At 34.0% G+C, this 12,812-nt stretch overlaps 1 protein-coding gene across 5 annotated transcripts in view; it reads left to right on the forward strand.

Annotated features, from left to right (window-relative positions):
• The window catches only part of PCMT1 (protein-L-isoaspartate (D-aspartate) O-methyltransferase), a 43,171-nt gene that overhangs the window by 10,452 nt on the left and 19,907 nt on the right, over positions 1-12,812 (forward strand). For all 5 annotated transcript variants that reach the window (XR_012075068.1, XR_001459990.3, XM_006197727.2 and 2 more), the window contains exons 2-3: positions 4,947-5,051; positions 6,307-6,338. Coding sequence is in view for 3 of the 5 variants with exons in the window: in XM_006197727.2 (XP_006197789.1) it covers positions 4,947-5,051; positions 6,307-6,338 (137 nt within the window). In the remaining 2 variants the exon portion in view is untranslated. The remainder of the gene's footprint in view (positions 1-4,946; positions 5,052-6,306; positions 6,339-12,812) is intronic.

The raw sequence follows: 12,812 nt of genomic DNA on the forward strand, positions 1-12,812 counted from the left end.
AATCAAATAGTGTAAAATCTCCTAGTCTGGCTTCTTTCACTGAGATTAGTATTCTTGAGATTTGTTCATGTTGTTGGGTGTATCATTGCTCCTTTTTATTGTTAACTTGTACTTTCTTTCTTTGAATTTCTTGAAAATGCTACTTCATACTTGCTTTGCTTTGAATGTTGCTCTTAAGAAACCTGATAGTTGCCTGCTTTTTTTTAATCCTTATTAGGTAATTTGATTTTTTTTGCTTTGAAATGCTGAGAATTTCATTCCTTGCTTTTAAAGTCTGATAGTTTTATTAGTATGTATCTTGGAAGTTGATTGTTTCTGGTAGTAATTTTACTTACTTTCTGTTAAGTTTTCTTAGAATATAGTTTTAAATATTGTATGTTTAATCAGCTGAATTGCTTTGATTTGCGTATTGTTCTCTTTTTACAGTAGCTTTGACTGGAGTTGGTTTTTCTTTTTCTTTTTCCTATTTTTAGGCATTTTGTGGCCACAGTTCAAGAGCACCTTCTGTCAGTGTAGTGACTTGCAGTTTCTTTAATGGATGATGATGTTGGTAATAGTGGTGGGAAATGGGGGGGAGTTGGCATATCTTATTGCTGTTTTGTTTCTGTAGGATCCTCACTTTTCTTCCTTCTTTTCCTTCATTGCCGTATCAAGAGGCACTGTCCTTTCCCTGCTTGTATGAAACAAGTGCTTCTTGTGCTTGCCACATCTGGTCCCACTACATTTTTTTAAAAAATAGCTTTACTAAAATCTAATTCCACACTATGTAATTTGCTCATTTAAATTGTACAAATCAATGGTTTTTAGCATATTTACAGATATGTACAGCCATTACCATGGTCAATTTGATACTTTTGTTACCTCAAAAAGATAGCCTGTTTTGCCTTTCTATTCCCCTAACCCATCAGCGCCAGCACCTGCTAATCTACTTTCTATCTCTGTAGATTTTCCTATTCTGCACATGAAATAGAATCATACAATGTGTCATCTTTTGTGACTGAGTTCTTTCACTTAGCATAATGTTTTCAAGGTTCATCTCTGTAATAGCACGAATCAATTCTTCATTCGACTTCATTCTTTTTTATGGCCTAATAATATTCCATTGTATGGATGTATACCACATTTTGTGTATCTGTTCATCAGTGGGTGGTCATTTGGGTTGTTTCCACTTAGGGGATATTTTTAATAATGCTGTGAACATTCATGTACAAGTTTTTGTGTGGACATGTGTTTTCATTTCTCTTGGGTATACACATATGAATAGAATTGCTGGGGCCTTTGATATGTTTAGCCACTTGAGGAACTGCCAGACTGTTTTTCAAAGTGGCTGTACCATTTTATGTTCCTCCTTGCAGTGCATAGGGTTCTAATTTAACATTCTTGTCAACACTTGTTATTATCTGACTTTTTGATTATAGCCATACTAGTAGATATGAAATGGTATCTCACTGGGGTTTTAATTTGTGTTTCCCTGATGAATAATGATATCTAGCATCTTTTCATATGCTTATTGGCTATTTGTATATCTTCTTTGGAGATATGTCTGTTCAAATCCTTTGAACATTTTAAAATTGGGTTATTTGTTCTTTCACATTGAATTGTAAGAATTCTTTATTCTAGATAGAATTCCTTCTTCAGATATATGACTTACAAATTATTTTCTCTCATTCTGTGAGTTATCTTTTCTCTTTCTTGATAATGTCCTTTGAAGCACAAAAGTGTTTAATTTTGATGAGACCCAATTTATCTGTTTTTTTTCTCTTATTGTTCATGCTTTTGGTGTCATATGTAGGATCCATTGCCAAATCCAAGGTCATGAAGATTTACCCCAATATTTTCTTCTATGAGTTTTATGATTTCAGCTCTAGTGTTTAGATCTTTGATCCATTTTGAGTTAATTTTTATATTTAGTATGAGGGAAAGATTGAACTTTATTCTTTTCATGTGGCTATCCCGTTGTCTCAGCACCACTTATTGAAAAAGACTATTCGTTCATCATTGAATGGTATTGGAACTGTCATTAACCCACTGAATATTAAATTCTTTCCTGTAGCCAGTGCAGTGAACTTCTAAGTCCCAGACCTGTGTTCACTGTTTTAGTACTTAGTGTTGTACTTCCTCTTTCTGGGAAAGATTTTGTCTGTGCTTCATCTGCATACCCTACTTCCTTCTCTTTAGTCTTTTTAACTTCACCCCCTACCTATATAGGGGTAGATACACCTGGCAGCAAAAGCAAGAACTTTGTTGGAATTTGTTTATTTTTCTACTAATAGATAATTTGAAGTCTGGATATTCTGTCTCTTAGTGATGTGAAAGCATGGATCATGTGTGCTTTTGTTTATGCTCCTTCTTGATTTTAGGTTTAGGTTTTTTTTTTTTGAGTGGCCAGGTGGGAAAATTCAGATTCTGGTGGCTGCCATTATCCTCTAGAATCTAGAAGCTCCACCGTTGTTGAATAAATTAAATTAGTTTGCATAAATATTTTAAACTTCTCATGATGCTTTTACAAAAGTCTCATTTTAAAATAGTTATGGCAGTCTACTGAGTGGGAGAAAATATTTGCAAATCATATATCTGATGAGGGGTTAATATCCAAAATATATGAAGTTATACAACTCAGTAGCAAAATTCAAATTGAAAAAAATGGGCAGAGGATCTAAATAGACTTTTTTTTTTTTCTAAAGAAGACGTGCAGAAGGCCAACAGGTATGTGAAAAGATGCTCAGCATCACTAATCATCAGGGAAGTGCAAATCATAAACCACAATGAAGTATCAGCTCACACCTCTGAGAATGGTTATTCTCAAAAAGACAAGAAATAATAAGTATTTGCAAGGCTGTGGAGAGAAAGGAACCCTTGTGCACTACTGGTGAGAATGTAAATTGATGTAGCCATTTTGGAAAACAGTGGAGGTTTGGAAGTTCGTCAAAAAATTAAAAATACTACCACCATATGATCCAACAATTCCATTTCTGGGTATTTATCCAAAGAAAACAAAAACACTGACTTGAAAAGATATATGCACCCTCATATGTTCATTGCAGTATTATTTACAGTGGAAACAACCTAAATGTCCATCCATGAATGAATAGATTGATGTTGTGGGGTGTGTGTGTGTGTGTGTGTGTGTGTGTGTAAAACACACAATGGAGTATTATTTATCCATTAAAAAGAGTGAACTTTTTTCATTTGTAGTATGAATGGACCTTGGAGATACTACGCTACGTGAAATAAGGCAGACAGAGAAAGACAAATGCTGTATGATCTGACTTACATGTGGAGTCTAAAAAAATAAACAAAAAACCAAGCTCATAGTTACAGAGACAGATGAATGGTTGTCAGAGGTGGGTGGGGTGCAAAGTGGGTGAAGGTGATCAAAAGATACAAACTGCCAGTTATAAAGTAAGTTTCATGGGGATGTACAGTATGGCCAGTATAGATAATAATACTGTATTACATATGTGAAAGTTGCTAAGAGGGTACATCTTACAAATTCTCATTGCAAGAAAAAAAATTCTAAAACTATATGGTAATGGAAGTTAACTCAACTTATTGTGGTGATCATTTTGCAGTATATACAAATATTGAATCATGTTGTATACATGACATTAATATAATGTGTTTCAATTATACCTAATTTAAAAAAAAGAAATCTGAAAAAAAATAGTTGTTCATAATGTAGCCAAATTAAGCAAAGCATGTTTTGGTTTACATAATTTATTTCTGGATTGTTAAAATCAAGTTTGTAATTTAATCTTACAGATTTTAGGTAAGGACAAGAACTATGCTATTGTGTTTATTTTTATCCTAAACATGTAGCACTGTGTCTAGTATGTGTTAGATAGTCAGTAAACATAATGAGTTAATAAGTGCTTTATCAAATAATTGTGTGCATGGTATTGTAAGGGTTATTGAAATTTAACATATTTAATCTCAAAAAATTGATAGTTGGGGAACCAAATATATACAGTCAGCCCTCTATATCTCCAGGTTCTGTCTCCATGGGTTCAATCAACTGTCTACTGAAAATATTTGGAAAAAAATCCCAGAAAATTTCAGAAAAGCAAAATTTGAATTTGTTGCATGTCTGGCAATTATTTGCATAGCATTTAAATTGAATTAGGTATTATAAGTAATCTAGAGATAATTTAAAGTATACAGAAGAATATGCATAGGTTATATGCAAATACTGCACCATTTTAGATAAGATACTTGAGCATCCACAGATTTTGGTATCTGCTGGGGTCCTGGAACCAATCTCTCATGGACACTGAGGGAAGAGCATATAGACCTTGCTTTCCTTCTTGAAAAATTTGTTTCTCTTGGCCTCTGTAACAGTGTATCTGCTTGATTTTCATCTATCTCTGTGGCTGCTCCTTGTCATAAACTTTGAAGGCTCCACTTCCTTTGCAGTTCTCTTAAATGTTCACTTTTGCTTTTCTTCTCTGCATATTCTTCCCTGGGCACTTTAGTTCACTTCCATTGCTTCATTTGCCATCTATACAACTAGAAATCTATGTCTCTATCCTAGATCATTTTCCTGAGCCCCAGATCCATGTGTCCAGCTGACCACTGAATATCTCAATGTGTATGGTCCATAGCCCTTAACTGAATAAATAACTTACCCTTTTCCTTCTTAGCTTTGATCCTTCTCCAGGATTTCTCAAATCTGTTTATGACATCAGCATCCCAACCATTACTCCCCTCCCACCTCCACACCTAGTCAGTCAGGTGTACATTACCTACTAAATATAACTCAAATCCTTCTACTTTTCTTCATCCTTGCTGTCATTATTAAAGACCAAGTTGTGATTACCTGGGCCATTGCAGCAGCTTTCAGACTTGCTCTTTTCCAGCCTAGTCTCTGTAGTGTAGTCAGAGTAATTACTCTAAAATGCATCGAATCATGCCACTCCCACCTTAAAATACTGCTTCATTCATTTCAGAAAATGGAATCATCAAGACAGATAAAGTATTTGAAGTAATGCTGGCCACAGACCGCTCCCACTATGCAAAATGTAACCCCTATATGGATTCTCCACAATCAATAGGTAAGAGTTGAGTTTCTGAAAATGTCACAAATTTTACTCATTTACTCTATAATTTTTGTAAATAAAAATAGAGTGGGACACAGGTATTTATCTATTATTACCTCACTAATTTTAGAATTTTATGTCTTAGTAAGTTTCATAATCCAAACCATTTAAATAAAATGTCGTATATGAAGTGTCTTTTCTATTTTCTTAAACACTATGTGATATATATAAGAATTTCATAAAATTTTTCTTAAAATATACTTTTAATGAGAACTTAGAGTTTAAGCTGCGTGCTGAGTTTTCTTTTAGGGTTCTTAATGTTGACTAAGGTTTTTTTGCATTAGCATCAGTTTCTAAAATCAACATTAAAGAGAATGTGTAAGTAAGTTATTACTGACTTCCCTGCTTCTCTTGCCCTCAATTTTTTGGTTTGTGCTTGTTTTTAGAAAGTTCTGTATTTAAGTCCTTCTCCTGAAGCAGGTTTTGCTGAACTGCTGAGCCTTGGCAGTGGGCGCCTTTGAGGCTTAGAGGTGCCTCAGGATTCTGTCGGCCAGCAGCCATGCTGTCTTCTTTTGAAGCACTTTAACAGTCAGCAGAGAAGATCCTGGGGAGCTTCTGAACCCCGAAGGCACCTGCTGCCACCGCTCAGTGAAAATTGCTTCAGATGCAGAAGCAGGTAAATAAGCTTTGAGAGAGCAACACTGGAAGAAAAAACTAAAAGCTAGAAACTAAGAAAAGGTTGTATAAATTAACATCAGGTGATAGTATAAAGAGTAAGTTGAAGTAGTTCATTAATCTCAAGCTGTTCTGAGTGCCAGTTGTTCTAGTTTTTAAAAGTGCCAAAAATATGAAACAATTTAATTTTGTGAAGATTTTGCATACTCAGTGATATATGGAAGCTTATTTTCTTTTTATAAATTGAAGACAAAACATCACAAATTTGTCAACTCAACTTAATGAACTTCTTCCTTTTTTAGCTAACTATATAGGAGAAGACATTTTTGGAAATAGTGGGGCTGTTCTGTTAGATGAGTACACGAGCCTTTGGCATGATTGTATTCTCTAATTGTAACTGCGTAATGACAGTACTCTAAAGTACAAAATCAAAGTGTTATTTTCTTGAGGTCATAAAAATAATTATTATGAAAAATAACTTATGAAAAGAAAAGAAAAAAAAGAAAAATAACTTATGGATGTTAGAAAAGGAATTACACGGAGTACTTCATAAGTTTTTGCAGCTGAATGTATCAGTAGTTCTCTTCTTTTGCAGGGTTCCAAGCAACAATCAGTGCTCCACATATGGTAAGTTAACTTTGGTCATTTGGGTACAAATGAATCACATTTTTCCTCTAAGACTGTTTTCTTCGGTAAAAAAGGTTTAAAGAACATTTTAAACTTCTAAGCATATCGGTTTTATCATCTGAATTATAGAAATTGGTAACAAGCATCTTATTCTTAATACAAGGTGTATAGAAGGAATTCTTTTTGGTAGAAGCTGTCATTAAAGTTTTTGGTGGTTGTCATTAGTATCTAATCTGATCATGTAAAGTTGGATATAAAAGGTTATTTATTTAGTGATGAGTTACTTAAGGGAGAGAATATTTTAAATCATATAATGAACATATTAAAGACATTGCAAGTGTAATATTGTTTCATATTCATTAGGTGTTGGTCAAGTATAGTAGCTATGTCTAGCTGTATAATTTTGAGAATGACCTGTTTTAAGTTTGCGCTTTTTATCTGTTGCGAATTTTCTTGGGTTTTAAATGTCAGTTATTTAAATAAGTACTCTGTTGGTTTTTGGTGAAAAGAACAGTAGCTTTCCTGATTCTCTGCAAGTATTTGGCATTGGAGAAATTCTTATTTAAACTTAAAGTCTTCTTTACACTAAGATAAATTCTGCGCATAAAGTCATAGTGAACTGATCATTATGCTAGAAGAAAAAATAGGAAAATTATTTATAAATATTGAATAGAAATGACTTTAAAACGTAGCCAAAGACCCAGAAGCCATTAAAAAGCCTAATATATTTTGTAACATAAAAATCTGGGATTTCTGCGGAGAGAAAATATTACAAGCAAATTCAAAGAAGAAAAACTGAGGGAAATATTTGAAATGCATATGACAGTATGGGGCAAATTTCCATATATATATGTATATGGAGTATATATATGTATGTGTGTATCCTATAAATTAAGAAGTAAAATATCAGTAAACCCAAAAGAAAATGGATAAAGTACAAGAATGATAATCCATAGAAAAAGAAATACATTGACATTGGCATTTAAACAGATGAAAAGATGTCATCTTCACTTAGATTAAGTCAGCTGCAAATTAGCATTACGGTGAAGTACCATTTTTTCCCTATCATTAGAAATAAAAAATTTGTAACATTGTATTACAAAAAGGAAACTGAAAGTCAACATATTTTTTTTTTGGTCGAGAGTAAATTGATAGTGTTTTTGGAAGGCAGTTTGGCAGTAGCTATGAAGTGTGAAATAAATATACCTTAGGCTCTCAGTTTTATTTCAAGATATTTATCCCATAATATATTTGCACAAATGCAGAATGACTAAAGATATTCACTGGCACATTATTTATAATAGCAAAAAAACCCAGTAATCATTACTAGTCCACTAATAGTGGATGGTTAATAAATTGTGGTATATCTGTACAGTGAATTACTGTGAAACTGTGAAATGAAGAAGCTCTGTAAATACGAATTTGGCAAGATTCTTCAAGAAGTATCATAAAAGTGGAATGCAGAAGAATATTTAGAGTATTCTGTAATATACAACAATCAAATAAATACACATACATAACTTCCTATAAGCGTGAAAACTGAAAATGATTTCTTCTAAAGTAGGGAATTAGATGATTGGAGGCATAGGAGTGGAGGTGAGATCTGCTTATCATTGTATACCTTCTGTATATTATCAGGTTCTTTTTTTTCTTCTTCTTCTTCTTTTTTTTTTTTTTTTTTGCTTTGGGATAGGAATGGCTTTTGTATGCATTACCTATTCGAAGAAATTAATAATTAACCAAAAAAAATGTAGTCTTAAGATCCCTGCACACAGTTTGAACTCCTTAAAATGAAAGATTTATGTGTTCATTTAATCCTAATAGCTATTTTAGAGAATTGGTACCCAATATGTTTGGGAAATTGCCCAAAGGGGTATGTTTTCAGATAAATACAGTGTCAGTTTTCTTTTTTTTCCTTAAAGTTTGGTGCTGAGTGTTCAGTTTACTGCCAAATGAAACATAGCTGTAACTCCATGGCAAAGGGTGCATTTTTAAACAAAAATAATAGCTTTATTAAGATATAATTTACCCTTTTAAAGTACATAGTTTGTGGTTTTTAATCTATTCAAAGTTACACAAACATTACCACCATCTAATTTCAGAACATTTTCATCACTTCAGAAAGAAACTCTGTACCCATTAGCAGTTAGTTCCATCTCTCATTCTGCTCAGATCCTGGCAACTAGTAATCTACTTTTTGTTTCTGTGTCTATTCTGGGCATTTTACATAAATGGAATAATACAATATATAGCCTTTTGTGACTGGCTTTTTATATTTTGCACAATATTTTCAAGGTTTATCTATGTTGTAGCATGTGTACTTCATTTCTTTTTATTGCCAGATAATAGTTCATTGTATGGATATACCACATTTTGTTTATTCATCAGTTGATGGGCATTTGGCTTGTTCCTACTTTCTAGCTGCTATGAAAAATGCTATTTTGAACATTAATGTATAGGTTTTCATGTGTGCATATATTTTCAGTTCTCTTAGGTATGTACTTAGGGGTAGAATTTGCTGGATCATACAGTAATTCTATGTTTAATATTTTGAGGAACTTCCAAGGTGGCTACACCATTTTACAATCCCACCAACAATATGTGAAGGTTCTAGTTTCTCCACTTCCTCCTCAACACTTGTATGTTTTGTTTATTTTGTCCATCATTGTAGCTACGAAGTAAGTCTCATTGTGTCTTTGATTTGCATTTCCCTAATAATAATGATGTTGAACATCTTTTCATGTGCTTATTGACCATTTCTATAACTGTGTTTATTGAACCTCAAAGTCACAGATTTAGAATATTTTCCAAAGTCTTAATTATAGAAAAATGTGAAATGGCATCCTGGTAGTAGGGAGCATACTTAGCCTCCAGATATTGAATCCCAAATACCATTTCTCACTGAAAGAGACTAAAGCTTCATGGAAAAGTGACTAAATTTCAGAAAGTGAAGAAGTACTCAAAGGCTAATGAGGATAATGTCAGGAGGACATAGGAGCAGGTTTGAAGAGACTCCCAGAAGCCAAATGGGAGACAATTTGAGAATCAAAAAATGATAGATAGTGAAGATAGTGTTTTCAGAAACAAAAATCCAAGAGTCAATAGAGATTGAAAAAAAAAAGAAAACAAGGCAAGAAAAAAATGAAAAACAGAAGAATACCAATTAATAAATGTAGAAGGAATAATAGAATTTTAAAAATCATTTTTTGTGGAGTTTGGGTTTTTCGAGCATGAGCCACCCATTCTCCTTGTTTGGCCCTGTAATAAACCTTTCTCTGCTCAAAAAAAAAATCAGTTTTTTTGTAATCATTAACATAATAATTGAATTAGGCAAAGATCATCAATTAATCTAAAACCATTAAGAGGAATGTTGTTGGGGGAAGATATCCATGTAGTCTCGAATAATTATTCTACATGTTACTTATTAATTATAAAGAGAAAAATATACTTTGAAAATGGAGTGATCTAGTAGTTACCATGTTTACTGAGTGGTAAAGCTTGGCAAGTTTAGTAGTAAGACAGCCCAATGTTATGTGCATCCTGATATGGTGCAGTGGGAGGTGCCCTGTGTGGTGTTCTTGCTAAAGGTCCTTGATCTGAATCTGTGAGGAAATTGACACATCTAGAATGTGAATTATTATGCAGGACAACCAACTGGACAGGACTTTTAAAAGGAGCCAGTACTCTGATGAACAAAGAAAAGTGGTGGGTGGAACAGAGGTGCGGGGAGAATATTCTGGACTGGCAAATGCAGTTTATGAACTTTGAATGGATTGAGGGGAAAACAGAGAAGAATTTTGAGGGACAACTGAGGAAATCTGAGTGTGGTGTGTATGTTGGATGATACTAAATTTATAATTTTCTTGAGTGTGGTAATGGTGGTGTGGTTGCAAAGGAGGATGTCCTAGTTTGTTGGTTTTGGCAGATACATGCTGAAGTATTTAGAAGTGTCGTACTATGACGTCTACAGCATATTTTCAGATGATTTGGTAACATAGTATGGTACAATATAAACAGTTGGTGACTATATGAGGAGAAAGGGTGTTCATTGTATTTCCAGTTACTTTATTTCTTTATTTCATACAAATATGATACTTATTAATGGAAATTAAACTTTCAGGGACTCCAGATCATTTTTAAGAATTTGATAAAAGCTACAGATCTTCTTCCTGAAAAAAGTTCACAAACTCTCTATTATTAGAGACTCCATCCTTTGGGCTAAGCCTCTTGTCTAAAAGCAATAGCTTTGACTAAATAAAATGTCTCCAGCAGTCTCCTCAGTAAAAGTTAATCCAGTGTGTTTCATAGAAACCTCATTAACTGACACTTTCTTGTTCCACTGGTTGATGTTCATAATAATTCAGAGTTAGTATCCTGCTGTATCATTTTGAAACATCAAAGAAAGATAGGTTAGAGTTTTAAAAATTTTGAAACAATCTCAAACTTACAGAAAATTTGCAAGTACACTATGAAGAACCTTTCTTTCTTTACTCCATTTGAAAGCAAATTCCTGAAATGATGCCCCATCACCCTCGATTACTTGAGAGTGTAGTGTATTTCCTACGAAGGACATTCTCCTACACAACCACAGTATAGCCATCAAAACCAGGACATGAACATTGATACATTACTACCATCTAATGTTCAAACTCCTTTCAAATTTTTCCTGTTGTCCCTGTGGTGTCCTCGACAGCAGAAGGATCCAGTGCAGAATCACTACTCTTTTAGTCTCCTGCGATCTGAACCAGTTCCTCAGCCTTTCTTTGACTTTTATGGCCTTGACTCTTTTGAAGAAGTCAGGCCAGTTATTTTGCTGATGTCCTTCTGTTTGGGTTGTCTAGTGTTCCCTCATAATTCTATTCAGGTTATGCCTCTTTGGTGGGACTATCACAGAAGTGATGCTGGGTTCTCATTACATTGTGTCAGACAGAGTACAGTTTTGATTTGTCCCATTAACTGCTGATACTCACTTGATTAAGGTGGTGTCTGCCAGCCTTCTACACTGTCGAGCTAATAGTTTCTTATTTTCTCTCTTTTTATATTTAACTACCTTTTCTAACAGTGAGAAACCTGGTTCCTTTTTCCTTAATAATATTTATTCCATCAATCCCACGGTATATAGCCAATTTCCCCCCACCCTTCCCCTACTCTACCTTCTCCACCATTTATGTCACACCTGGCACTGATCCACCGTGTTGTGCAGAAAGCTTCCTCATCTAGCTTGGATTCTGACTCCTGTTTGGATCTGCTCCCATATGTAAACACAGATGCCCTCCTCACCCTGCTTGGACTCTGACACTTCTACCTGGACACTGTAGCTACCCTCTCTGCCACCTGGGCATGGGCAACTAACTACCTTGCTCAGCCCAACTCAGTGGCTTTAGGATTGGCTTGTTTAGAAAGGGAACAGATGGGGCAGGATAGCAGGAGAAAGGGGAAAGGGGAGTAACCAGAATATTTTATTAACCAAGTCATTTTGTTCTCTAACCAAAAATGTGAAGCCACTGATTGTCTGACAGTTACATGTGAGATTTCCTAAGAGAGAGTTTATCAAAAACACACTAAATGGAAGTAAAAGTTCGATTAATTTGATTTTGCCTGTATAAATGACTTTGAAGTACCTTGAAGAATAGCAGCATCAGGTCATTGTGCTGTAATAGTTGAATTTTCATTAATGTAAATGTTATACCTTTTATTTGTAAGACCTTTAGAGTTTATGACATACTTCCATACTTCATCACTTCCGTTTACAATGGTACTTCTGTGGAGAAGGCAGAATCAGAGCAACGTTTTTCTCTCCATTTTAATGATATGGAAACTGAGGAATAAAGGCTAAAAATAATTTCAAATGTCATGGGGCTAATGAATGCAGAACTGATAGAACCTAGTACTCGGGACATTTAATCCAGGGCTCTTTTTCATAGTACTAGTGGTTTTTACTCATTAGGCAAGAAACTCTTTACAAAAAAGTCTGTATGAAAAATTGATAAATTTAGACATTTCTCTATTACTCTTTTCCCAAACACACCGGTCTACATTTCTGTGGAACCTTAATGACTTTCTAGAACATGGTTTGAAAATCCTTGTGTTATATGAGGCTGCATCTATCAGTGGCCTTCTCTTTTTATGTTATTGTGGAAAAAGATAGCCTTAACTTCTTTCTTTTTTAAAAAAAACTTTTTAGTATGGAAAAAATTTCCAACACCACACATGCAAGTAGAATTGTATAATGAAACCTTACGTAGCCATCACCCAACTTCAGTAATTACAATTTGTTAATTTTGTTTTATTTGATTGTTTCTCTTTTGCCGAAGTATTTGAAAGCAAATCCCAAACGTAATATTATTTCACCCCTAAATACTTTAGTATAAATCTGAGAGACTAAAAACACAACTACAATACCGTATTATACCTAACAAAGTTCCTTAATACTGTCTTATACCTAGTCCGTGTTCAAATTTTGCCAGGTTTTTC

This window comes from Vicugna pacos, chromosome 8 (genome assembly GCF_048564905.1).
Source record: "Vicugna pacos chromosome 8, VicPac4, whole genome shotgun sequence".
Taxonomy (NCBI): domain Eukaryota; kingdom Metazoa; phylum Chordata; class Mammalia; order Artiodactyla; family Camelidae; genus Vicugna; species Vicugna pacos.